Genomic DNA, 26213 nt, shown 5'->3' with positions numbered 1-26213 from the left:
GTCTGACGCGATGTGTGACCACGGACGTGATGGAATGGGAAGTGGTCTGAGGAGACCCACAGGCGGAGCATTGCTTGATTTAGTTTGGACGCAGACAGGGCAAGAAGCAATATAACGACGTATATCACGTTCTCTTGTGGGCCATCAGAATCTCTGACGAATAGCAGCTAAAATACCCTTAACGCCGGGGTGCGCAAATAATTTAGAAGCATGGCCCCACTGGAGTACGGATGTTCGCGTGCTCTTGGGAACGAACATCCTCCCCTCCGGGGCAGAAAGAGGTGAATAAACTCTTAAGACGATTGAAAGCCTCTTTTGCTGGTTCTGACCAACAAAACCTTGACTTGTTCGATGTGAGTGCGGACAGGGGGGGGACAAATTACACATGAATCATCTGTAAAAATTTGCCCTAAAAACCGCTGGAGAGCAACACAAGACTCCGGAACTGGCCAATCGAGAACCGTCCGTACCTTCTCGGGGTCCATGCTAATTCCCGGACCCAAGGAACGTAACCGGACGCGAGTGAAAGACACATTTCTCTGACTTAACAGAAAGACGGTTTTTCAAGCAAGCCTTGTAAGACCCGACGGATGTGCTGGACGTGTAACTCGAGAGAGGGTGAGAAGACTAGAATGTCGTCCAGATAAACAAATACGAAGATGTTTAACATGTCACGCAGGACATCATTAACCAGTGACTGAAAAACGGCGGAGGCGTTGGCCAATCCGAAGGGAAGGACCCGATATTCAAAGTGACCAATATGGGTATTGAACGCGGTCTTCCACTCATCCCCCTGTTTGATACGAATTAGATGGTACGCATTGCGCAGATCCAACTTTGTGAAGAATTTTGCGCCCTGTAGGATCTCGAACCCCTACGACATAAGGGGCAAGGGATAGCGATTCTTGACAGTTATGTTGTTTAAACCCCAATAATCAATACAGGGACGCAATGACCCGTCCTTCTTCTCCACAAAGAACCCTGCACCGGCAGGAGAAGAGAATGGAACAATAATTCGACCCTCCAGCGACTCTGAGAGATATTTCTCTAACGCTTCTCGTTCGGGTGATGAGAGGGAGTATAGTCTACCGCGGGGGCGCGTGGTGCCAGGGAGGAGGTCAATGCTACAGTCATAAGGGCGGTGAGGCGGTAGGGAGACGGCCCGCGAACGGCTGAAAACCGTCCGCAAATCATGGTAATCCTCTGGTACTCCAGTGAGATCACCGGGGTCCTCCTGAGAAACAGAGACAGAAGAAACAGCAGGGATAGCAGACACTAAGCAGTTACCATGACACGAAAGACTCCAAGACAAAATACTAGTCCTGACCCAGTTCATATGGGGATTATTCTGGACAAGCCAGGGGTGTCCTAAAACAATGGGGGAATAGGGGGAATGAAAAATAAAAAAATAACAAGCAGCGATGAACGGGCCTTCGCCTATTCTCGCACGTCGGGGTGGGGCGGCGGTCGGCCGGGCTCGCGGGTCAAAAAAGACTAAAGAGACTAAACAAATCATTCTCGGGGCTGCCATTCAAACCCGAATCTGCGGCCTCGCGAACGGAATCCACCGACGCCGGGCTGTTGCCCCGCTGCAAAAGACCTGCAGAGTAATCATTACGGGTCTCGGGCACGATGACCACGATAACAAAAAGATGCATTCCTGTAAAATAAAGGTAGAGTCTGAAGCGCAAGAATCACAGCAAACGCTCGTCTCGTTCTCCAGTTTGCGTCCGTATAATTGATTCAACACACGTACAGTTTACATCCAGTGCATTTTTCTTGTCCTGTATATCTTATAGACGCAGTCTCAATCAAGGTTAATTCACACCTTGGTTTAGTCGAGGTAGAAGGACGACAGCTAACCCCACCTCTTTTGCTCCATCAAGATATGTTAACTTTTTAACCAAACCCGCTGGATGACGAAGTGGCTGTCTTCCTGAAGAGAGCTTTGCTGAATGAAATAATTAATAATACATTGACTAAGATACACTCTTCCTCCAGGGCTTAATATATCGGTAAGTTCAGTTTGAATCAGTTAAGCCATGTAGAAACTTTGCATTGACCCAAGTCATTAAAATTAAAAAAGTTCCAAGCCATCCAGGCCTATATGTCGTCAAGACAATTGAGTAGTTGTCCAACAGAGTTATCCTTTTTTGTTTTAAGATAAAAACCATAGCTGTTATTACTGCCTAATATAGTTCCAATTGACCAACTACATGAGACATTTCCACACCATATTGACCGTGCAATCTCTTCTTCAAACTCCGTTTGAAAGAAGACCACTGGCTGAAAAACAAAAAATAAAAGAAATGGGACCGGACCAGCCACAAATTAACATCAGACAGCAGGTGAAAGACAAGGAAGCGTCGTACACTAGAGGCTTTTCGCGGACATGGTACACTAGGAAGCCGTGGCTAACCGGCTGTGGAGTAACTAACTCGCTGTTTTGCTTCCCTTGTTTGCTTTTTAAAACCGCAGCGACCGATCGAGTCTGGTGTGAAAACGGTGTTCAGGACATGAAACATTTCATCTCATCTGCTACTCCAAGCACTCACCATCTCATCTGCTCCTCCAAGCACTCAGCATCTTATCTGCTCCTCCAAGCACTCAGCATCTCCTCTGCTCCTCCAGGCACTCAGCATCTCCTCTGCTCCTCCAGAGATGCTGTTGTGTCCCTGGAGGAGCAGAGGAGATGCTGTTGTGTCTCTGGAGGAGCAGAGGAGATGCTGTTGTGTCCCTGGAGGTGCAGAGGAGATGCTGTTGTGTCCCTGGAGGAGCAGAGGAGATGCTGTTGTGTCTCTGGAGGAGTTTTATGTTTTTTTTGTGTGTCTGTCTTAGAGGTGGTTTGCTGTACGATTTATGTGAACACTGGAGACAATGTAAATAATTTTTATTGACTTGCTCACCATTACAATTGGTAATGCACAGTCTTCTTCATCTAGTGGTTACTCCATGTAATAACAGCGACTATTTGCCTCTTTGTGTATATTGAATATTGACGCAAATTACAGCAATTATAAGTTCACCTTGTATGACTTGGTTTCCTAATATGATGTGTATGACTTGGTATGACCTTGTCTTTGAAAGAACAATATTTGAAATCTACAAGGACATTCTAAATTCATAATAATTACATTAGATGCTATTTGTTTTTAAGTCGTTACTTTGGTGTTAATGTAATAAATAAACGGCAGAAATCTCCCTCAGCCCCCCCTACTTTTTCCATCACCAGCCGCCACTGCTTAACAGTAACCCGTAATATCACAAAACGTGTTTGCATCTCCACCCGTATGTTGCTTCCCAACGGAGCCACCAGCTCACTGTGATTACGCAATACAAAATGGCGGAGAGTGCGATCTTTGGGGACTATATTTTGCAGCATTGTTCAATAAACACAATTGAAGTCACATCAGGAGTCTAATTAATTAAGAAAGGGCGATGTACAAAGTGCAAAACATGAATAGCGGTTACTTTGAACAGAAATACATTACGTTAGAGCTGGCAAACGCCAGGTCACTCACGTCTCCCCCTCCAGCTCCACACATACGGCAGCTGTGCCCAGCAGCCGTATGTGGCTGAAACGAGTGTGACACAGCTGCTCTAAGTGTACAGTTATTTAAAAACCTCAGCAAGGAGAGTTACCTGAATCATTTTGTCCGTTAGATCAGCCGGACACGCGTTTAAAAAAAGAAGTAACAAAAAAAAAAGTATGATTTCGTCGGGACTCGATCTCACGACCATAGGATCGGGGGGCGGTCTCTTACCAGGAGAGCTAAACCCTCTGATGGCTTTGAGAATTCGAAAACTCACTGAAATAGGATTGGTCACTCTCCGCCAAAAATTCAGGTAATATTCACACTAAAAAAATTATAACTGCCTTCCTGTTTGTTTTAGAGAAAATTCCTCAGAGACTTTTTTAAGTCTCCCTTTAATACATTTGGTAAAAAATCAGCGGACTTGTCGGTCAAACAGGGTGCGGGCGGGGCTTCGTCAAAATCTTCCAGGGGGCGCAATGGAGGCAATTTTTCACTTTTGATCCAAAACTGCACATCAGGTCTGTAAAGGTCATCACGTAGGATACTCACAGAGGTTTTCAAGAGTTTTGGAGTGTGCCGAGGCTCAGAAGATGTGCTTGAACTTTCATGCGAATATGGCGACGTCACAGCCACAAAGTTGGTCCAAAACTCCCAATTCTCACTGTGAGCCATCGTCACAGTCTTACGTCTTATATTCCCAGATTTGAAGTTGATCAGATTAAAGGGCTGGGAAATGGACATGTAAATGTACAAACTTTGCATTGACCTAAGCCAATAGGTGGCGCTATACTTTTTCGAAAATCACTGCATGGCATTACTTAAAGGCCTACACAAGCATCATGAATATACATTTATAGCCAGAAATATCAATGTTCCTTGGAGTTATACCATTTTACATTTTGGAAAAAAATCGTCCAAAATTGTCCAAACTGCACGCAAGCTCACGCCCAGGTGGTTTTATGAAAACTCTTGATTTTAATAACTTTTGACCCCAAGGCTGTCAGGAACCAGTTGCCAAATTTTGAAATGGATCGGATTTAAACTCTCGGAGGAGTTCGTTCGTTTGTAAATGCAAAAATTGAAGGAAATGGCCAAAAATACACAGAATCACCACAGCGCCCCCTAATGTTCAAATATTCTGGGAAAATTTGGGGATGTTCTAGGACTCATTGTGAACATGTCCTCAAAATTTGGTGAAAATGACGGTTAGAAAAAAAAAAAGTTATAGGCCTTTGAACTTTCAGGACACAAACCTACAAACTTCATTGGTCCATAACTTTATTGAAAAATGAGATATCAACATTCTTTCAATAACTTTTGATCGCATCGAGCCAACGATCATTTTGCCGAAGATTTCGTAAGAATCGGACCAAGCGTCTGGGAGGAGTTCGCAAAAACGTGTTTTTCACAAAATTCAAAATGGCGGCCATAAAACGGTAGGCGCATTTGCATACCATAATTTTTTTTGTGTACAGCACATCCAAGAGAACCTGTGTGAAAAGGTTCCAAGTCGATCGGTAAAAGTAAAAAAAAAAATTAACATTGCGGCCACTTTGGGGGGCGCTAGAGAGTTCTTTTTTCTCTCCTCTAATTGCGGGACCCGAATCATACGTCAATTTTGCGCACTTCTGATGCGCGTGCAAAAATTCAAGAGTTTTTGAACATGATGAAGTCCCCGAAAGTGCGTTCGAAGTGGCGAAATAATAATAATAATAATAATAATAATAATTCTTGCAATTTCAATAGGGCTTTCGCCCGACTTTCAGTCGGCTCAGGCCCTAATTAAAGCTGCAAGCAGCGATGAACGGGCCTTCGCCTATTCTCGCACGTCGGGGTGGGGCGGCGGTCGGCCGGGCTCGCGGGTCAAAAAAGACTAAAGAGACTAAACAAATCACTCTCGGGGCTGCCATTCAAACCTGAATCTGCGGCCTCGCGAACGGAATCCACCGACGCCGGGCTGTTGCCCCGCTGCAAAAGACCTGCGGAGTAATTGTTACGGGTCTCGGGCACGATGACCACAATACGTATCACAGCAACACTTGTCTCGTTCTCCAGTTTGCGTCTGTATAATTGATTCAACACATATACACATCCAGTGCATTTTTCTTGTCCTGTATATCTTAGATATCATAGATGCAGTCTCAATCAAGGTTAATTCCCAGAAATATCCACCTGTAATTACCTTAGCTGTTATTTCTGCCTACTATAGTTCCCATTGACCAACTACATAAGGGATATTTCCACACCATGTTGACTATGATAAACGTATACAACTCTTATTCACATATGGACGTTGCACTTTAGAATGTGTATTGATTAACTCGGCATGTACCAAACCATATTGACAAGTAAAAAAAACAAAATATGACTAAACATGACTGAATAAATCACCGCCCAAAACATGTTAAAGATAAGTGGCATTATAAGTACAATTTAAGTGCTACCATTTGTTAGTGCTACGGTTTGCTAGTGTTTTAGTCAAGGTAGAGTCTAAAAAGGTGTGTCTTGAGTTTTCGACGGAAGATGTAGAGGCTCTCTGCGGTCCTGATGTCATCAGAGAGCTCATTCCACCATCTGGGAGCAGGACAGCAAAGAGTCGCCATCTCGTCGAGTGCTTTTCTCTCAGTGAGGGAGGAACAAGCAGCTTGCCAGATGCAGATCGGAGTGCGTGGGTTGGGATGCAGGGTTTCACCATGTCCCGGATGTAGACTGGTCCCGATCCATTCACAGCGTGGTCCGTCAGTACCAATGCTTTGAACTGCATGCGGGCAGCCACTCGTATCCAAAGAAGAGAGCGGAGAAGTGGTGTGGGAGTATTTTGGAAGGTTGAAGACCAGTCGAGCTGCTGCATTCTGGATGAGCTGCAGTGGTCGAATGGCGGCAGCAGGGAGACCTGCCAGCAGAGAGTTACAGTAGTATTTGGTGTATTATCAGAATACGATTAGGGCTGTCAACAGATTATAGACAATTAACTAGTTAATCACACATTTTGAAAAACATTTATCTTGATTACAATATTTTTTTCTCTTATATTAACTGTTTACAGTTTAGTAATTTGTTGTTTCAACTCCATAATGAGCTTGACGTGTGTATATTATTTCATTGGAATGAGGGGCATATGAATCATATCATTTAATGTTAGATTCATGCTCATTGTGAAGGAAATGAATATATAACATATTGAAAAGCATTGAAGACGCACATTACATTACGTGTCATTTAGCTGACGCTTTTAAACAACAAAGTAGTTAGTTAGCTGCTGCGAGCACGGTTCTACTCAGTGTGTAAATAAAGTGATTCAATCGGGCCAAGTTATTTAGGGCACACGGAAACGTAAACAAAGTGGCGTTAATAGCGTGAAGAGGTGTCTTTTGACGCTGTAAAGCTACCGTAGTTAGCTTAGCTAAAAGACGTATGCTGGGTAAGACTGGAGAACGCACAAGGAAAACGTAATCACTCACCGTCAAAGGCGTTTCCACTTCGTTGAGTACATGTGCACGTAAGCCTCGGTGTGTAGTTAGCAAGCTGGCTGACTGGCTGGCCCGTCCGGCAATCGCTAGCTCCTCTCTCTAGCCCAGTTAGCTGTCCGTGCCGTCGAGCAGATATAACTAGACCTTAAACAAAACGTACCTCACTGGCTGCACACATCCAAGAGGGAATGAGAACACTTTACTTCAGGAACTATTACTACTGTGAAAGCTACCTTAAAATGATGATCCCGTTGCTGAGTTTTACCGTAAATTAGGACTTCACACACATGGTGGATCTGTGACATGTGTCCGCGTAAAACATGTCCCCCCCGAAACTAACCACGTAAAATTAGTTCCTACCCAAAAAACGAAACAAATATGTCTGTGCACAAACCACACAACAAATAAACAAGTTCATGAAGATATGATACAAACGACACGAATTACATTCACCTCACCAAGGAAAGTAAACTAAATCCCTTTGTTCGTTAGTTCAGCTGAACACGCAGTTAAAAAGAAGAAGAAAAAAAACACTATGGCTCTAACGGGAAGCGAACCCGGATCAAAATATTGAAAGTCCTGTGTCTAACCAACGGAGCTACGTGTCGAGCCGTGATTACGAAATCGAAAAGTGACCTAAAAAAAGAAGATTCACACACATTGCGTCAGGTCAGGGAGGTCGATCTGTGGAGACAATATTTTGAAGCATTGTTCAATAAACACAATTTAAGTCACATCAGGAGTCTAATTAATTATGTTGGGGCGATGTACAAAGTGCAAGAACTGAATAAAGACCAGTCCGCCACCCGACTGCAAACGCCAGCTCACTGACGTCTCCCAGCAGCTCCACATACGGCAGCTGTGCCAGCCGTATGTGGCTGAAACGAGTGTGACACAGCTGCTCTAACGTGTACAGTTATTTAACCTCAGCAAGGAGAGTTACCTGAATCATTTTGTCCGTTAGATCAGCCGGACACGCGTTTAAAAAAAGAAGTAACAAAAAAAAAAGTATGATTTCGTCGGGACTCGATCTCACGACCATAGGATCGGGGGGCGGTCTCTTACCAGGAGAGCTAAACCCTCTGATGGCTTTGAGAATTCGAAAACTCACTCAAATAGGATTGGTCACTCTCCGCCAAAAATTCAGGTAATATTCACACTAAAAAAATTATAACTGCCTTCCTGTTTGTTTTAGAGAAAATTCCTCAGAGACTTTTTTAAGTCTCCCTTTAATACATTTGGTAAAAAATCAGCGGACTTGTCGGTCAAACAGGGTGCGGGCGGGGCTTCGTCAAAATCTTCCAGGGGGCGCAATGGAGGCAATTTTTCACTTTTGATCCAAAACTGCACATCAGGTCTGTAAAGGTCATCACGTAGGATACTCACAGAGGTTTTCAAGAGTTTTGGAGTGTGCCGAGGCTCAGAAGATGTGCTTGAACTTTCATGCGAATATGGCGACGTCAGAGCCACAAAGTTGGTCCAAAACTCCCAATTCTCACTGTGAGCCATCGTCACAGTCTTACGTCTTATATTCCCAGATTTGAAGTTGATCAGATTAAAGGGCTGGGAAATGGACATGTAAATGTACAAACTTTGCATTGACCTAAGCCAATAGGTGGCGCTATACTTTTTCGAAAATCACTGCATGGCATTACTTAAAGGCTTACACAAGCATCATGAATATACATTTATAGCCAGAAATATCAATGTTCCTTGGAGTTATACCATTTTACATTTTGGAAAAAAATCGTCCAAAATTGTCCAAACTGCACGCAAGCTCACGCCCAGGTGGTTTTATGAAAACTCTTGATTTTAATAACTTTTGACCCCAAGGCTGTCAGGAACCAGTTGCCAGATTTTTAAATGGATCGGATTTAAACTCTCGGAGGAGTTCGTTCGTTTGTAAATGCAAAAATTGAAGGAAATGGCCAAAAATACACAGAATCACCACAGCGCCCCCTAATGTTCAAATATTCTGGGAAAATTTGGGGATGTTCTAGGACTCATTGTGAACATGTCCTCAAAATTTGGTGAAAATGACGGTTAGAAAAAAAAAAAGTTATAGGCCTTTGAACTTTCAGGACACAAACCTACAAACTTCATTGGTCCATAACTTTATTGAAAAATGAGATATCAACATTCTTTCAATAACTTTTGATCGCATCGAGCCAACGATCATTTTGCCGAAGATTTCGTAAGAATCGGACCAAGCGTCTGGGAGGAGTTCGCAAAAACGTGTTTTTCACAAAATTCAAAATGGCGGCCATAAAACGGTAGGCGCATTTGCATACCATAATTTTTTTTGTGTACAGCACATCCAAGAGAACCTGTGTGAAAAGGTTCCAAGTCGATCGGTAAAAGTAAAAAAAAAAATTAACATTGCGGCCACTTTGGGGGGCGCTAGAGAGTTCTTTTTTCTCTCCTCTAATTGCGGGACCCGAATCATACGTCAATTTTGCGCACTTCTGATGCGCGTGCAAAAATTCAAGAGTTTTTGAACATGATAAAGTCCCCAAAAGTGCGTTCGAAGTGGCGAAATAATAATAATTAAAGCTGCAAGCAGCGATGAACGGGCCTTCGCCCCCTTGCACGTCGGGGTGGGGCGGCGGTCGGCCGGGCGCGCGGGTCAAAAAGAGACTAAGGAGACAAAATAAATCACTCTCGGGGCCGGCATTCAAACCTTACTCTGTGGTCTCATGAACGGAATCCACCAAGACAAGGCTACTGCCGAGCTGCAAAAGGCCTGCAAAAAGTTGACAAGTCACATCAGGAGTCTTAATAAATAGGTTGAGGCGATGTACAAAGTGCAAAACCGAAATAGAGGTGAAAAAAAATGATCTTCCGCACCTGGAATCGAACCCGCATCTCCAGCGCCGGGGGCCGAGTGCTCTACAGATGTGCTATCTGCTCTGATACAATGTAGTAATTCGAAACGTCCCTCAAATAGGATTGGTGACTCTCTTGCAAAATTACAGGGAGTGTTCACACTAAAAAAAATTATAGCTGACTTCCTGTTTGTTTTAGAGCATAGTCGTCAGAGACTTTTGCTTCAGTGAGCAGAGCAGAGACAGTTTATGGAGATCGCAGAGTAAACGTGTTTGCATCTCCACCAGTATGTGGCAGAATACGAGTATTTAAACCATAGATGTAATTATATTAAAGTGTCTGTTAGCTGCCCCGCTACCACAAGCGCCCCACGTCAGCTGTTCGCATTAACTCAGCATGTACCGAACCATATTCTCATGTAAAAAAACTAAACATGACAAATTAAATCACTGCTCCTGCATACTGAACAAATATTACATCCTGGATTCATTAAATACATTTTAAGTCACATCAGGAGTCTTAATAAATAGGTTGAGGCGATGTACAAAGTGCAAAACCGAAATAGAGGTGAAAATAAAAAGATCTGCCGTGCTGGGAATCGAACCCACATCTCCAGCGCTGGGGGCCGAGCGCTCTGCAGATGAGCTATCTGCTCTGATACAATTTAGTGGTTTGAAACGTCCTTCAAATAGGATTGGTGACTCTCTTGCAATACTACAGGGAATATTCACACTAATATGGTTATAACTGACTTCCTGTTTGTTTTAGAGCATAGTCGTCAGAGACTTTATTTGAAGTCTCACTTTAATACAATTGTTAAAAAAATCACCACAATTGTAGGTCAAACATGGTGCCGGCGCCGCTTCGTCGAAAACTTCCAGGGGGCGCAATGGAGGGATTTCTTAGCATTTGATCCAAAACTCTACATCAGGTCTGTAAAGGTCATCACCTAGGACACTCAATGAGCTTTCCAAGAGTTTTGGAGTTTGCCAAGGCTCAGAAGATGTGCTTGAACTTTCATGCGAAGATGACGTCGTCACAGCAAGAAAGTTGGTCCAAAACTCCCAATTCTCACTGTGAGCCATCGTCACAGTCTTACGTCTTATATTCCCAGATTTGAAGTTGATCAGATTAAAGGGCTAGGAAATGGACATGTAAATGTAGAAACTTTGCATTGACGTAAGCCAATAGGTGGCGCTATACTTTTTCGAAAATCTTTTCATGGCAATACTTATAGGCCTACACAAGCATCATGAATTAAAATTTCTAGCCAGAAATATCAATGTTCCTTGGAGTTATACCATTTTACATATTTGAGGAAAATCGTCAAAAATCGTCCAAACTGCACGCAAGCTCACGCCCAGGTAGTTTTATGAAAACTCTTGATTTTAATAACTTTTGACCCCAAGGGGGTCAGGATCAACTGGCCCGATTTTGAAATCGATCGGATTTAAACTCTCGGAGGAGTTCGTTCGTTTGTAAAACCAAAATACGGTGGAAATTGCGAAAAAAAGGCCAAAATACAGTAAATCACCATAGCGCCCCCTAATGTTCGATTTTATTTTAATTCTCAGGGGAAGTTCTACAACCCAATGTGAACATGTCCTAAAGATTTGGTGGCGACAGGCCTTTTACTTTTTAAGTTATTGGTCTTTCCTTTTTAGGCCACACCCCCGACAACTTGATTGGTCCATCAATTAAAAACCCAATGAGATATCAACAAGCTTTTAATAACTTTTGATGGCATTGAGCCAATGATCATTTTGGTGAAGATTTCGTCAAAATCGGACCAAGCGTCTGGGAGGAGTTCGCAAAAACGTGTTTTTCACAAAATTCAAAATGGCGGCCATAAAACGGTAGGCGCATTTGCATACCATGATTGACTTTTTTGTAGAGCCCATCCAAGAGCACCTGTGTGCAAAATTTCAAGTCAATCCGTAAAAGTGGACAAAAATGTCCCCAGAGGCAGCACTTTAGGGGGCGCTAGAGAGCACTTCTTTTCATCGCCAAATTGCGCGACCCCAAGAATATATAAATTTTTCGCACTTCTGAAGCGCATGCAAAAATTCAAGAGTTTTTGAACATGGCAAAGGCCCCAAAAGTGCGATTGAAGTGGTGAAATAATAAGAATAATAATAAGAAGAATTCTTGCAATTTCAATAGGGCTTTCGCCCGACTTTCAGTCGGCTCAGGCCCTAATTAAAGCTGCAAGCAGCGATGAACGGGCCTTCGCCCCCTTGCACGTCGGGGTGGGGCGGCGGTCGGCCGGGCGCGCGGGTCAAAAAGAGACTAAGGAGACAAAATAAATCACTCTCGGGGCCGGCATTCAAACCTTACTCTGTGGTCTCATGAACGGAATCCACCAAGACAAGGCTACTGCCGAGCTGCAAAAGGCCTGCAAAAAGTTGACAAGTCACATCAGGAGTCTTAATAAATAGGTTGAGGCGATGTACAAAGTGCAAAACCGAAATAGAGGTGAAAAAAAATGATCTTCCGCACCTGGAATCGAACCCGCATCTCCAGCGCCGGGGGCCGAGTGCTCTACAGATGTGCTATCTGCTCTGATACAATGTAGTAATTCGAAACGTCCCTCAAATAGGATTGGTGACTCTCTTGCAAAATTACAGGGAGTGTTCACACTAAAAAAAATTATAGCTGACTTCCTGTTTGTTTTAGAGCATAGTCGTCAGAGACTTTTGCTTCAGTGAGCAGAGCAGAGACAGTTTATGGAGATCGCAGAGTAAACGTGTTTGCATCTCCACCAGTATGTGGCAGAATACGAGTATTTAAACCATAGATGTAATTATATTAAAGTGTCTGTTAGCTGCCCCGCTACCACAAGCGCCCCACGTCAGCTGTTCGCATTAACTCAGCATGTACCGAACCATATTCTCATGTAAAAAAACTAAACATGACAAATTAAATCACTGCTCCTGCATACTGAACAAATATTACATCCTGGATTCATTAAATACATTTTAAGTCACATCAGGAGTCTTAATAAATAGGTTGAGGCGATGTACAAAGTGCAAAACCGAAATAGAGGTGAAAATAAAAAGATCTGCCGTGCTGGGAATCGAACCCACATCTCCAGCGCTGGGGGCCGAGCGCTCTGCAGATGAGCTATCTGCTCTGATACAATTTAGTGGTTTGAAACGTCCTTCAAATAGGATTGGTGACTCTCTTGCAATACTACAGGGAATATTCACACTAATATGGTTATAACTGACTTCCTGTTTGTTTTAGAGCATAGTCGTCAGAGACTTTATTTGAAGTCTCACTTTAATACAATTGTTAAAAAAATCACCACAATTGTAGGTCAAACATGGTGCCGGCGCCGCTTCGTCGAAAACTTCCAGGGGGCGCAATGGAGGGATTTCTTAGCATTTGATCCAAAACTCTACATCAGGTCTGTAAAGGTCATCACCTAGGACACTCAATGAGCTTTCCAAGAGTTTTGGAGTTTGCCAAGGCTCAGAAGATGTGCTTGAACTTTCATGCGAAGATGACGTCGTCACAGCAAGAAAGTTGGTCCAAAACTCCCAATTCTCACTGTGAGCCATCGTCACAGTCTTACGTCTTATATTCCCAGATTTGAAGTTGATCAGATTAAAGGGCTAGGAAATGGACATGTAAATGTAGAAACTTTGCATTGACGTAAGCCAATAGGTGGCGCTATACTTTTTCGAAAATCTTTTCATGGCAATACTTATAGGCCTACACAAGCATCATGAATTAAAATTTCTAGCCAGAAATATCAATGTTCCTTGGAGTTATACCATTTTACATATTTGAGGAAAATCGTCAAAAATCGTCCAAACTGCACGCAAGCTCACGCCCAGGTAGTTTTATGAAAACTCTTGATTTTAATAACTTTTGACCCCAAGGGGGTCAGGATCAACTGGCCCGATTTTGAAATCGATCGGATTTAAACTCTCGGAGGAGTTCGTTCGTTTGTAAAACCAAAATACGGTGGAAATTGCGAAAAAAAGGCCAAAATACAGTAAATCACCATAGCGCCCCCTAATGTTCGATTTTATTTTAATTCTCAGGGGAAGTTCTACAACCCAATGTGAACATGTCCTAAAGATTTGGTGGCGACAGGCCTTTTACTTTTTAAGTTATTGGTCTTTCCTTTTTAGGCCACACCCCCGACAACTTGATTGGTCCATCAATTAAAAACCCAATGAGATATCAACAAGCTTTTAATAACTTTTGATGGCATTGAGCCAATGATCATTTTGGTGAAGATTTCGTCAAAATCGGACCAAGCGTCTGGGAGGAGTTCGCAAAAACGTGTTTTTCACAAAATTCAAAATGGCGGCCATAAAACGGTAGGCGCATTTGCATACCATGATTGACTTTTTTGTAGAGCCCATCCAAGAGCACCTGTGTGCAAAATTTCAAGTCAATCCGTAAAAGTGGACAAAAATGTCCCCAGAGGCAGCACTTTAGGGGGCGCTAGAGAGCACTTCTTTTCATCGCCAAATTGCGCGACCCCAAGAATATATAAATTTTTCGCACTTCTGAAGCGCATGCAAAAATTCAAGAGTTTTTGAACATGGCAAAGGCCCCAAAAGTGCGATTGAAGTGGTGAAATAATAAGAATAATAATAAGAAGAATTCTTGCAATTTCAATAGGGCTTTCGCCCGACTTTCAGTCGGCTCAGGCCCTAATTAAAGCTGCAAGCAGCGATGAACGGGCCTTCGCCTATTCTCGCACGTCGGGGTGGGGCGGCGGTCGGCCGGGCTCGCGGGTCAAAAAAGACTAAAGAGACTAAACAAATCATTCTCGGGGCTGCCATTCAAACCCGAATCTGCGGCCTCGCGAACGGAATCCACCGACGCCGGGCTGTTGCCCCGCTGCAAAAGACCTGCAGAGTAATCATTACGGGTCTCGGGCACGATGACCACGATAACAAAAAGATGCATTCCTGTAAAATAAAGGTAGAGTCTGAAGCGCAAGAATCACAGCAAACGCTCGTCTCGTTCTCCAGTTTGCGTCCGTATAATTGATTCAACACACGTACAGTTTACATCCAGTGCATTTTTCTTGTCCTGTATATCTTATAGACGCAGTCTCAATCAAGGTTAATTCACACCTTGGTTTAGTCGAGGTAGAAGGACGACAGCTAACCCCACCTCTTTTGCTCCATCAAGATATGTTAACTTTTTAACCAAACCCGCTGGATGACGAAGTGGCTGTCTTCCTGAAGAGAGCTTTGCTGAATGAAATAATTAATAATACATTGACTAAGATACACTCTTCCTCCAGGGCTTAATATATCGGTAAGTTCAGTTTGAATCAGTTAAGCCATGTAGAAACTTTGCATTGACCCAAGTCATTAAAATTAAAAAAGTTCCAAGCCATCCAGGCCTATATGTCGTCAAGACAATTGAGTAGTTGTCCAACAGAGTTATCCTTTTTTGTTTTAAGATAAAAACCATAGCTGTTATTACTGCCTAATATAGTTCCAATTGACCAACTACATGAGACATTTCCACACCATATTGACCGTGCAATCTCTTCTTCAAACTCCGTTTGAAAGAAGACCACTGGCTGAAAAACAAAAAATAAAAGAAATGGGACCGGACCAGCCACAAATTAACATCAGACAGCAGGTGAAAGACAAGGAAGCGTCGTACACTAGAGGCTTTTCGCGGACATGGTACACTAGGAAGCCGTGGCTAACCGGCTGTGGAGTAACTAACTCGCTGTTTTGCTTCCCTTGTTTGCTTTTTAAAACCGCAGCGACCGATCGAGTCTGGTGTGAAAACGGTGTTCAGGACATGAAACATTTCATCTCATCTGCTCCTCCAAGCACTCACCATCTCATCTGCTCCTCCAAGCACTCAGCATCTTATCTGCTCCTCCAAGCACTCAGCATCTCCTCTGCTCCTCCAGGCACTCAGCATCTCCTCTGCTCCTCCAGAGATGCTGTTGTGTCCCTGGAGGAGCAGAGGAGATGCTGTTGTGTCTCTGGAGGAGCAGAGGAGATGCTGTTGTGTCCCTGGAGGTGCAGAGGAGATGCTGTTGTGTCCCTGGAGGAGCAGAGGAGATGCTGTTGTGTCCCTGGAGGTGCAGAGGAGATGCTGTTGTGTCCCTGGAGGAGCAGAGGAGATGCTGTTGTGTCTCTGGAGGAGTTTTATGTTTTTTTTGTGTGTCTGTCTTAGAGGTGGTTTGCTGTACGATTTATGTGAACACTGGAGACAATGTAAATAATTTTTATTGACTTGCTCACCATTACAATTGGTAATGCACAGTCTTCTTCATCTAGTGGTTACTCCATGTAATAACAGCGACTATTTGCCTCTTTGTGTATATTGAATATTGACGCAAATTACAGCAATTATAAGTTCACCTTGTATGACTTGGTTTCCTAATATGATGTGTATGACTTGGTATGACCTTGTCTTTGAAAGAACAATATTTGAAATCTACAAGGACATTCTAAATTCATAGTTTAATAATTACATTAGATGCTATTTGTTTTTAAGTCGTTACTTTGGTGTTAATGTAATAAATAAACGGCAGAAATCTCCCTCAGCCCCCCCTACTTTTTCCATCACCAGCCGCCACTGCTTAACAGTAACCCGTAATATCACAAAACGTGTTTGCATCTCCACCCGTATGTTGCTTCCCAACGGAGCCACCAGCTCACTGTGATTACGCAATACAAAATGGCGGAGAGTGCGATCTTTGGGGACTATATTTTGCAGCATTGTTCAATAAACACAATTGAAGTCACATCAGGAGTCTAATTAATTAAGAAAGGGCGATGTACAAAGTGCAAAACATGAATAGCGGTTACTTTGAACAGAAATACATTACGTTAGAGCTGGCAAACGCCAGGTCACTCACGTCTCCCCCTCCAGCTCCACACATACGGCAGCTGTGCCCAGCAGCCGTATGTGGCTGAAACGAGTGTGACACAGCTGCTCTAAGTGTACAGTTATTTAAAAACCTCAGCAAGGAGAGTTACCTGAATCATTTTGTCCGTTAGATCAGCCGGACACGCGTTTAAAAAAAGAAGTAACAAAAAAAAAAGTGATTTCGTCGGGACTCGATCTCACGACCATAGGATCGGGGGGCGGTCTCTTACCAGGAGAGCTAAACCCTCTGATGGCTTTGAGAATTCGAAAACTCACTAAAATAGGATTGGTCACTCTCCGCCAAAAATTCAGGTAATATTCACACTAAAAAAATTATAACTGCCTTCCTGTTTGTTTTAGAGAAAATTCCTCAGAGACTTTTTTAAGTCTCCCTTTAATACATTTGGTAAAAAATCAGCGGACTTGTCGGTCAAACAGGGTGCGGGCGGGGCTTCGTCAAAATCTTCCAGGGGGCGCAATGGAGGCAATTTTTCACTTTTGATCCAAAACTGCACATCAGGTCTGTAAAGGTCATCACGTAGGATACTCACAGAGGTTTTCAAGAGTTTTGGAGTGTGCCGAGGCTCAGAAGATGTGCTTGAACTTTCATGCGAATATGGCGACGTCACAGCCACAAAGTTGGTCCAAAACTCCCAATTCTCACTGTGAGCCATCGTCACAGTCTTACGTCTTATATTCCCAGATTTGAAGTTGATCAGATTAAAGGGCTGGGAAATGGACATGTAAATGTACAAACTTTGCATTGACCTAAGCCAATAGGTGGCGCTATACTTTTTCGAAAATCACTGCATGGCATTACTTAAAGGCCTACACAAGCATCATGAATATACATTTATAGCCAGAAATATCAATGTTCCTTGGAGTTATACCATTTTACATTTTGGAAAAAAATCTTCCAAAATTGTCCAAACTGCACGCAAGCTCACGCCCAGGTAGTTTTATGAAAACTCTTGATTTTAATAACTTTTGACCCCAAGGGTGTCAGGAACCAGTTGCCAGATTTTGAAATGGATCGGATTTAAACTCTCGGAGGAGTTCGTTCGTTTGTAAATGCAAAAATTGAAGGAAATGGCCAAAAATACACAGAATCACCACAGCGCCCCCTAATGTTCAAATATTCTGGGAAAATTTGGGGATGTTCTAGGACTCATTGTGAACATGTCCTCAAAATTTGGTGAAAATGACGGTTAGAAAAAAAAAAAGTTATAGGCCTTTGAACTTTCAGGACACAAACCTACAAACTTCATTGGTCCATAACTTTATTGAAAAATGAGATATCAACATTCTTTCAATAACTTTTGATCGCATCGAGCCAACGATCATTTTGCCGAAGATTTCGTAAGAATCGGACCAAGCGTCTGGGAGGAGTTCGCAAAAACGTGTTTTTCACAAAATTCAAAATGGCGGCCATAAAACGGTAGGCGCATTTGCATACCATAATTTTTTTTGTGTACAGCACATCCAAGAGAACCTGTGTGAAAAGGTTCCAAGTCGATCGGTAAAAGTAAAAAAAAAAATTAACATTGCGGCCACTTTGGGGGGCGCTAGAGAGTTCTTTTTTCTCTCCTCTAATTGCGGGACCCGAATCATACGTCAATTTTGCGCACTTCTGATGCGCGTGCAAAAATTCAAGAGTTTTTGAACATGATAAAGTCCCCAAAAGTGCGTTCGAAGTGGCGAAATAATAATAATGAATTCTTGCAATTTCAATAGGGCTTTCGCCCGACTTGCAGTCGGCTCAGGCCCTAATTAAAGCTGCAAGCAGCGATGAACGGGCCTTCGCCTATTCTCGCACGTCGGGGTGGGGCGGCGGTCGGCCGGGCTCGCGGGTCAAAAAAGACTAAAGAGACTAAACAAATCACTCTCGGGGCTGCCATTCAAACCTGAATCTGCGGCCTCGCGAACGGAATCCACCGACGCCGGGCTGTTGCCCCGCTGCAAAAGACCTGCGGAGTAATTGTTACGGGTCTCGGGCACGATGACCACAATAAGTATCACAGCAACACTTGTCTCGTTCTCCAGTTTGCGTCTGTATAATTGATTCAACACATATACACATCCAGTGCATTTTTCTTGTCCTGTATATCTTAGATATCATAGATGCAGTCTCAATCAAGGTTAATTCCCAGAAATATCCACCTGTAATTACCTTAGCTGTTATTTCTGCCTACTATAGTTCCTATTGACCAACTACATAAGGGATATTTCCACACCATGTTGACTATGATAAACGTATACAACTCTTATTCACATATGGACGTTGCACTTTAGAATGTGTATTGATTAACTCGGCATGTACCAAACCATATTGACAAGTAAAAAAAACAAAATATGACTAAACATGACTGAATAAATCACCGCCCAAAACATGTTAAAGATAAGTGGCATTATAAGTACAATTTAAGTGCTACCATTTGTTAGTGCTACGGTTTGCTAGTGTTTTAGTCAAGGTAGAGTCTAAAAAGGTGTGTCTTGAGTTTTCGACGGAAGATGTAGAGGCTCTCTGCGGTCCTGATGTCATCAGAGAGCTCATTCCACCATCTGGGAGCAGGACAGCAAAGAGTCGCCATCTCGTCGAGTGCTTTTCTCTCAGTGAGGGAGGAACAAGCAGCTTGCCAGATGCAGATCGGAGTGCGTGGGTTGGGATGCAGGGTTTCACCATGTCCCGGATGTAGACTGGTCCCGATCCATTCACAGCGTGGTCCGTCAGTACCAATGCTTTGAACTGCATGCGGGCAGCCACTCGTATCCAAAGAAGAGAGCGGAGAAGTGGTGTGGGAGTATTTTGGAAGGTTGAAGACCAGTCGAGCTGCTGCATTCTGGATGAGCTGCAGTGGTCGAATGGCGGCAGCAGGGAGACCTGCCAGCAGAGAGTTACAGTAGTATTTGGTGTATTATCAGAATACGATTAGGGCTGTCAACAGATTATAGACAATTAACTAGTTAATCACACATTTTGAAAAACATTTATCTTGATTACAATATTTTTTTCTCTTATATTAACTGTTTACAGTTTAGTAATTTGTTGTTTCAACTCCATAATGAGCTTGACGTGTGTATATTATTTCATTGGAATGAGGGGCATATGAATCATATCATTTAATGTTAGATTCATGCTCATTGTGAAGGAAATGAATATATAACATATTGAAAAGCATTGAAGACGCACATTACATTACGTGTCATTTAGCTGACGCTTTTAAACAACAAAGTAGTTAGTTAGCTGCTGCGAGCACGGTTCTACTCAGTGTGTAAATAAAGTGATTCAATCGGGCCAAGTTATTTAGGGCACACGGAAACGTAAACAAAGTGGCGTTAATAGCGTGAAGAGGTGTCTTTTGACGCTGTAAAGCTACCGTAGTTAGCTTAGCTAAAAGACGTATGCTGGGTGAGACTGGAGAACGCACAAGGAAAACGTAATCACTCACCGTCAAAGGCGTTTCCACTTCGTTGAGTACATGTGGACGTAAGCACCGGTGTGTAGTTAGCAAGCTGGCTGACTGGCTGCTCCATCCGGCAGCCGCTAGCTCCACTCGCTATCCCAGTTAGCTGTCCGTGCCGTCGAGCAGATATAACAAGCCCTTAAACAAAACGTACCTCACTGGCTGCACACATCCAAGAGGGAATGAGAACACTTTGCTTACATCCACATAGTAGTAATAGTTCCTGAAGTATAGGTGTGTAGTTAGCAGTTTAAAATACGGAGCGGTGATACTTTGCCTGTTCAACACAAAACCGGAACATGCGCAGACTACGTGCGCGGCTGTGCGCACGTAGTCTGCGCATGTCCGTCAACCAAGAATAGGGAATTCTGGGTGATGAAGTTCTTTAACTTAAAATTTCCCCGTAACATCTATTTACATCACCAAACGTGTTTGCATCTCCACCCGTATGTTGCAGAATACGTGTATTTAAATCCAGATGTAAATATATTGAACTGTCCGTGTTATTTGTCTAGGTTAGATATGTCAAACCCGCGACACGCTGCCAAACGGCTGCGCCGTGAGCCAGCTGTCCTGCATCAGCCTTACCTTCTTCTGTCAGCTGTATGCGCGGCCACGGAGCAGTTTCTGGCCTTAAACTGAAACGAGTTTGACATACCTGCTCTTAAGTGTACAAAGTCCATAACCTCAGCAAGGAGAGTAAACTGAATCATTTTGTTCGTTAGATCAGAAGACACGCGTTTAAAAAGAGGAGGAAAAAAAAAAAATTGATTTCGCCGGGACACGATCTCACGACCATAGGATCGGGGGGGCGGTTTCTTACCAGGAGAGCTAAACCTTCTGATGGGTTTGAGAATTCGAAAACTCACTGAAATAGGATCGGTCACTCTCCGCCAAAAATACAGGAAATATTCACACTAAAAAAATTATAACTGCCTTCCTGTTTGTTTTAGAGAAAATTCCTCAGAGACTTTTTTAAGTCTCCCTTTAATACATTTGGTAAAAAATCAGCGGACTTGTCGGTCAAACAGGGTGCGGGCGGGGCTTCGTCAAAATCTTCCAGGGGGCGCAATGGAGGCAATTTTTCACTTTTGATCCAAAACTGCACATCAGGTCTGTAAAGGTCATCACGTAGGATACTCACAGAGGTTTTCAAGAGTTTTGGAGTGTGCCGAGGCTCAGAAGATGTGCTTGAACTTTCATGCGAATATGGCGACGTCACAGCCACAAAGTTGGTCCAAAACTCCCAATTCTCACTGTGAGCCATCGTCACAGTCTTACGTCTTATATTCCCAGATTTGAAGTTGATCAGATTAAAGGGCTGGGAAATGGACATGTAAATGTACAAACTTTGCATTGACCTAAGCCAATAGGTGGCGCTATACTTTTTCGAAAATCACTGCATGGCATTACTTAAAGGCCTACACAAGCATCATGAATATACATTTATAGCCAGAAATATCAATGTTCCTTGGAGTTATACCATTTTACATTTTGGAAAAAAATCGTCCAAAATTGTCCAAACTGCACGCAAGCTCACGCCCAGGTGGTTTTATGAAAACTCTTGATTTTAATAACTTTTGACCCCAAGGCTGTCAGGAACCAGTTGCCAAATTTTGAAATGGATCGGATTTAAACTCTCGGAGGAGTTCGTTCGTTTGTAAATGCAAAAATTGAAGGAAATGGCCAAAAATACACAGAATCACCACAGCGCCCCCTAATGTTCAAATATTCTGGGAAAATTTGGGGATGTTCTAGGACTCATTGTGAACATGTCCTCAAAATTTGGTGAAAATGACGGTTAGAAAAAAAAAAAGTTATAGGCCTTTGAACTTTCAGGACACAAACCTACAAACTTCATTGGTCCATAACTTTATTGAAAAATGAGATATCAACATTCTTTCAATAACTTTTGATCGCATCGAGCCAACGATCATTTTGCCGAAGATTTCGTAAGAATCGGACCAAGCGTCTGGGAGGAGTTCGCAAAAACGTGTTTTTCACAAAATTCAAAATGGCGGCCATAAAACGGTAGGCGCATTTGCATACCATAATTTTTTTTGTGTACAGCACATCCAAGAGAACCTGTGTGAAAAGGTTCCAAGTCGATCGGTAAAAGTAAAAAAAAAAATTAACATTGCGGCCACTTTGGGGGGCGCTAGAGAGTTCTTTTTTCTCTCCTCTAATTGCGGGACCCGAATCATACGTCAATTTTGCGCACTTCTGATGCGCGTGCAAAAATTCAAGAGTTTTTGAACATGATGAAGTCCCCGAAAGTGCGTTCGAAGTGGCGAAATAATAATAATGAATTCTTGCAATTTCAATAGGGCTTTCGCCCGACTTTCAGTCGGCTCAGGCCCTAATTAAAGCTGCAAGCAGCGATGAACGGGCCTTCGCCTATTCTCGCACGTTGGGGTGGGGCGGCGGTCGGCCGGACGCGCAGTTAAAAAGAAGAAAAAAAACGATGGCTCTAACGGGAAGCGAACCCGGGTCAAAATATTGAAAGTCCTGTGGCTGACCAACGGAGCTACGTGCTGAGTTGTGATTGCGTAATCGAAAAGTGACCTAAAAAAGGTGAATTAACCCACATTGCGTCAGGGCAGAGAAATCGATCCTCACGCGACACTACGAGCCGCCCTCTACTCTGCGCATGTCCGTCAACAAAGACTGCTGGGTAATTGAGTTCTTTAACGTAACAGTTCCCCGTAACATCTAGTAAAATCCCAAAACGTGTTTGCATCTCCACCCGTATGTGGCAGAATACGTGTATTTACAGTTTTTTTGGATTGCTAAAGCACAATTTTCAAAACAGGGCCCGTGTTTTCAAAACACTACACACAATTAGCACAACCACACACCCAATTAGCAAAACACTAAAGATCCTTTGCAAAATTAAACACACTTGTTAAAACTATACACTTCTTTTTAAAAAACACACTTTGTTACCATATGAAGCACACACGTTTCACATTACTATACTCTGTTTGCACGAGTTACACTCTACTGTGATAAACTTAAAACACTTTTAGCACTTCTACTTTCTTATGATTAGAGTAGGCTACTGCATCAACAAAGTACAAATATAATGTAAATTCACCAAACACTACACAAGACCAATGTTGCTGATTGAAGATACTCATTTATTTCTCAACACGCCCAAAATGTTGACATGGAGATCCATAATACTGTAACCAAGCGTCACTTTACGTATTGTAAATGAAAAAAAAAAACATTACATTAAAAAACTAGATATTGTCTCTTCGCCTAGCTGGATCTGGCCAGAGAATTTCATCAACATCGCAAGCAATGTTGTCATTAGCAAGACACCTTGGAAAGAAACGTCTTGAATGACGAATCCATCCTTGCATTGCTGCAACCTCCATCTGGTCACAGGCGTCCTCCATGGCTTGGATGAGGGGGACCTCAGCCTGGAGACGGAGATCATATACCTTCCACCGCCAAGCAGAGAAAAACTCTTCTATAGGGTTGAGGAATGGAGAGTATGGTGGAAGGTATAGGACTGTGAACTGTGGATGTTGCTGAAACCAGTTCTGAACCAGAGCAGAGCGGTGGAAAGACACATTGTCCCAGACAACAATGTATTGCATACGATCGATTTGATTTAATGCAGTTATGTTGTGCAATTGGTCCAAGAATGCAAGAATGAGTGCTGTGTTGTAAGGGCCCATATGGGCATGGCGGTGGAGGACCCCATTCTGTGTAATGGCTGCACAGAGTGTTATATTACCCCCACGTTGCCCTGGGACATTGACTATAGCCCTGTGGCCAATGATGTTTCTTCCCCTCCTTCGTGTTTTCGTCAGGTTGAACCCAGCCTCATCTACATAAATGAACTCATGCTGGATCTCCTCTCCATCCATTTGTAAAACTCTCTGAAAAACAGTGTCAGGCAAAATGGTGTAGTTCAGTGTAGATCTAGTAGACATGTTACAGTAAAAGATGATGAGACAGTATGCAAGATCACACTGCTAAAGTGAATACATACCTCTGCATAATCATGCCGCGCTCGTTTCACTCTTTCGGAATTGCGCTCGAAAGGCACTCTATAAATTTGCTTCATTTGAATATGGGTTTTTTTTAGGATGCGTGCCAGTGTTGATGTTGAGACCTGATGGATATTGTTGAAAATGGCGTGGTCATTGACAATGTTAGCTTGGAGCTGCTTGAGTGTTATAGCATTGTTGGCCAAAACCAGATTTACTATCTCCCTCTTTGATAGGATATTTTTACAATACCTATTTTCCAGTCGAAATGTTCTTATCACACTTGCCACTGTATATCGGCTTAGATTTGGCTGAACTCGCAGTCCAGCCTCCCTCAGCGTCAGGCCGTGGTTGACAACGTGGTCAACCAGTGTTGCGCGGATCTCATTTGTCAGATTCGGTCCTCTTTGAGCACATGCTTGTCTTCCTCTTCCTGGTCGTTCTTCTCGTCCTCGTCCTCGTCCTCGTCCTGGTCCTGGTCCTCGTCCTCGTCCTGGTCCTGGTCCTCGTCCTCGTCCTGGTCCTGGTCCTGGTCCTGGTCCTTCTTCTCGTCCTCGTCCTCGTCCTCGTCCTCGTCCTCGTCCTCGTCTTTGTCTTACTCTTTCCATTGTGCTTGAAGACCGATGAACTCACCTGCTGCTTTTTATAGTGCTTATACACCTGATTGGTGTGTCTACAATTAAGCAAACAGGTGTTTGCACACCTGATGACTGTGTTGAAGCAATTGGTTGGACGGTGTGCTCATTTGACAGTCAGTGCTTTGGTATTGCAAGGACATGACTTCATGATAGATTTTTGTGTGTAACGTATGTTATGTGTGTTTAGTGTTTTGCAAATCACTGTGTGTAGAGTTTTGCAACAGGTGTGAGGTTGACAATGTGCTTATAGTTGTGCAAATATGGGCTGATGTTTTGCATCTTGAGTGCAGTGTTTTGCTAATAGTGTAATACTTTTAATTTTAGTGTGTAAGCGATCCAAAAAAACTGTAAATTCAGATGTAAATATATTGAACTGTCCGTGTTATTTTTCTAGGTTAGATGTGTCAAACTCGCGACACGCTGGCGAACGGCTGCACCGTCCAGACCGTACCGGGCTGCAACGCCAGCTCCTCCCTCCAGCTCCACACATACGGCAGCTGTGCCCAGCAGCCGTATGTGGCTGAAACGAGTGTGACACAGCTGCTCTAACGTGTACAGTTATTTAATAACCTCAGCAAGGAGAGTAAACTAATTCATTTTGTCCGTTAGATCAGCCGGACACACGTTTAAAAAAAGAAGAAAAAAAAAAAAGTATGATTTCGTCGGGAGTCGATCTCACGACCATTGCATCGGGGGGCCAACACCTTACTCACTGAGCTATTCTTCCAGATGGATTTGAGAAATCGAAAAGTCACTGAAATAGGATTGGTCACTCTCCGCCAAAAATTGAGGTAATATTCACACTAAAAAATTTATAACTGCCTTCCTGTTTGTTTTAGAGAAAATTCCTCAGAGACTTTTTTAAGTCTCCCTTTAATACATTTGGTAAAAAATCAGCGGACTTGTCGGTCAAACAGGATGCGGGCGGGGCTTCGTCAAAATCTTCCAGGGGGCGCAATGGAGGCAATTTTTCACTTTTGATCCAAAACTGCACATCAGGTCTGTAAAGGTCATCACGTAGGATACTCACAGAGGTTTTCAAGAGTTTTGGAGTGTGCCGAGGCTCAGAAGATGTGCTTGAACTTTTATGCGAATATGGCGACGTCACAGCCACAAAGTTGGTCCAAAACTCCCAATTCTCACTGTAAGCCATCGTCACAGTCTTACGTCTTATATTCCCAGATTTGAAGTTGATCAGATTAAAGGGCTAGGAAATGGACATGTAAATGTAGAAACTTTGCATTGACCTAAGCCAATAGGTGGCGCTATACTTTTTCGAAAATCACTGCATGGCATTACTTAAAGGCCTACACAAGCATCATGAATATACATTTATAGCCAGAAATATCAATGTTCCTTGGAGTTATACCATTTTCCGTTCTGGAAAAAAATCTTCCAAAAT

At 43.1% G+C, this 26213-nt stretch overlaps 2 protein-coding genes across 2 annotated transcripts in view; one reads left to right on the top strand and one right to left on the bottom strand.

Moving 5' to 3' along the window:
• LOC119209928 (potassium voltage-gated channel subfamily H member 6-like) overlaps nt 1-26213 on the top strand; it is a 71022-nt gene that overhangs the window by 23454 nt on the left and 21355 nt on the right. The gene's annotated exons all lie outside the window — the stretch shown is intronic.
• Nucleotides 22945-24924, bottom strand: LOC119214953 (uncharacterized). The gene is made up of 2 exons (XM_037466650.2): nt 24176-24924; nt 22945-24062 (listed from the first exon to the last, which is right to left on the bottom strand). The coding sequence occupies exons 1-2, from the start codon at nt 24779-24781 to the stop codon at nt 23415-23417; spliced, it is 1254 nt and encodes a 417-aa protein (XP_037322547.2). The 5' UTR covers nt 24782-24924; the 3' UTR covers nt 22945-23414.

Source organism: Pungitius pungitius, chromosome 15 (genome assembly GCF_949316345.1).
Source record: "Pungitius pungitius chromosome 15, fPunPun2.1, whole genome shotgun sequence".
Classification (NCBI taxonomy): domain Eukaryota; kingdom Metazoa; phylum Chordata; class Actinopteri; order Perciformes; family Gasterosteidae; genus Pungitius; species Pungitius pungitius.
The sequence above is the reverse complement of the archived record's forward strand: the minus strand, read 5'-3'. Positions and strand labels throughout refer to the sequence as shown.

Excerpts from the sequence above, each read along its gene's own strand:
- LOC119214953 (XM_037466650.2), bottom strand. The coding sequence starts at position 24,781 with ATGGAAAGAGTAAGACAAAGACGAGGACGAGGACGAGGACGAGGACGA. Across the intron at positions 24,063-24,175 it reads CGCGGCATGATTATGCAGAG|AGAGTTTTACAAATGGATGG; the intron begins GTATGTATTCAC and ends ACTGTTTTTCAG.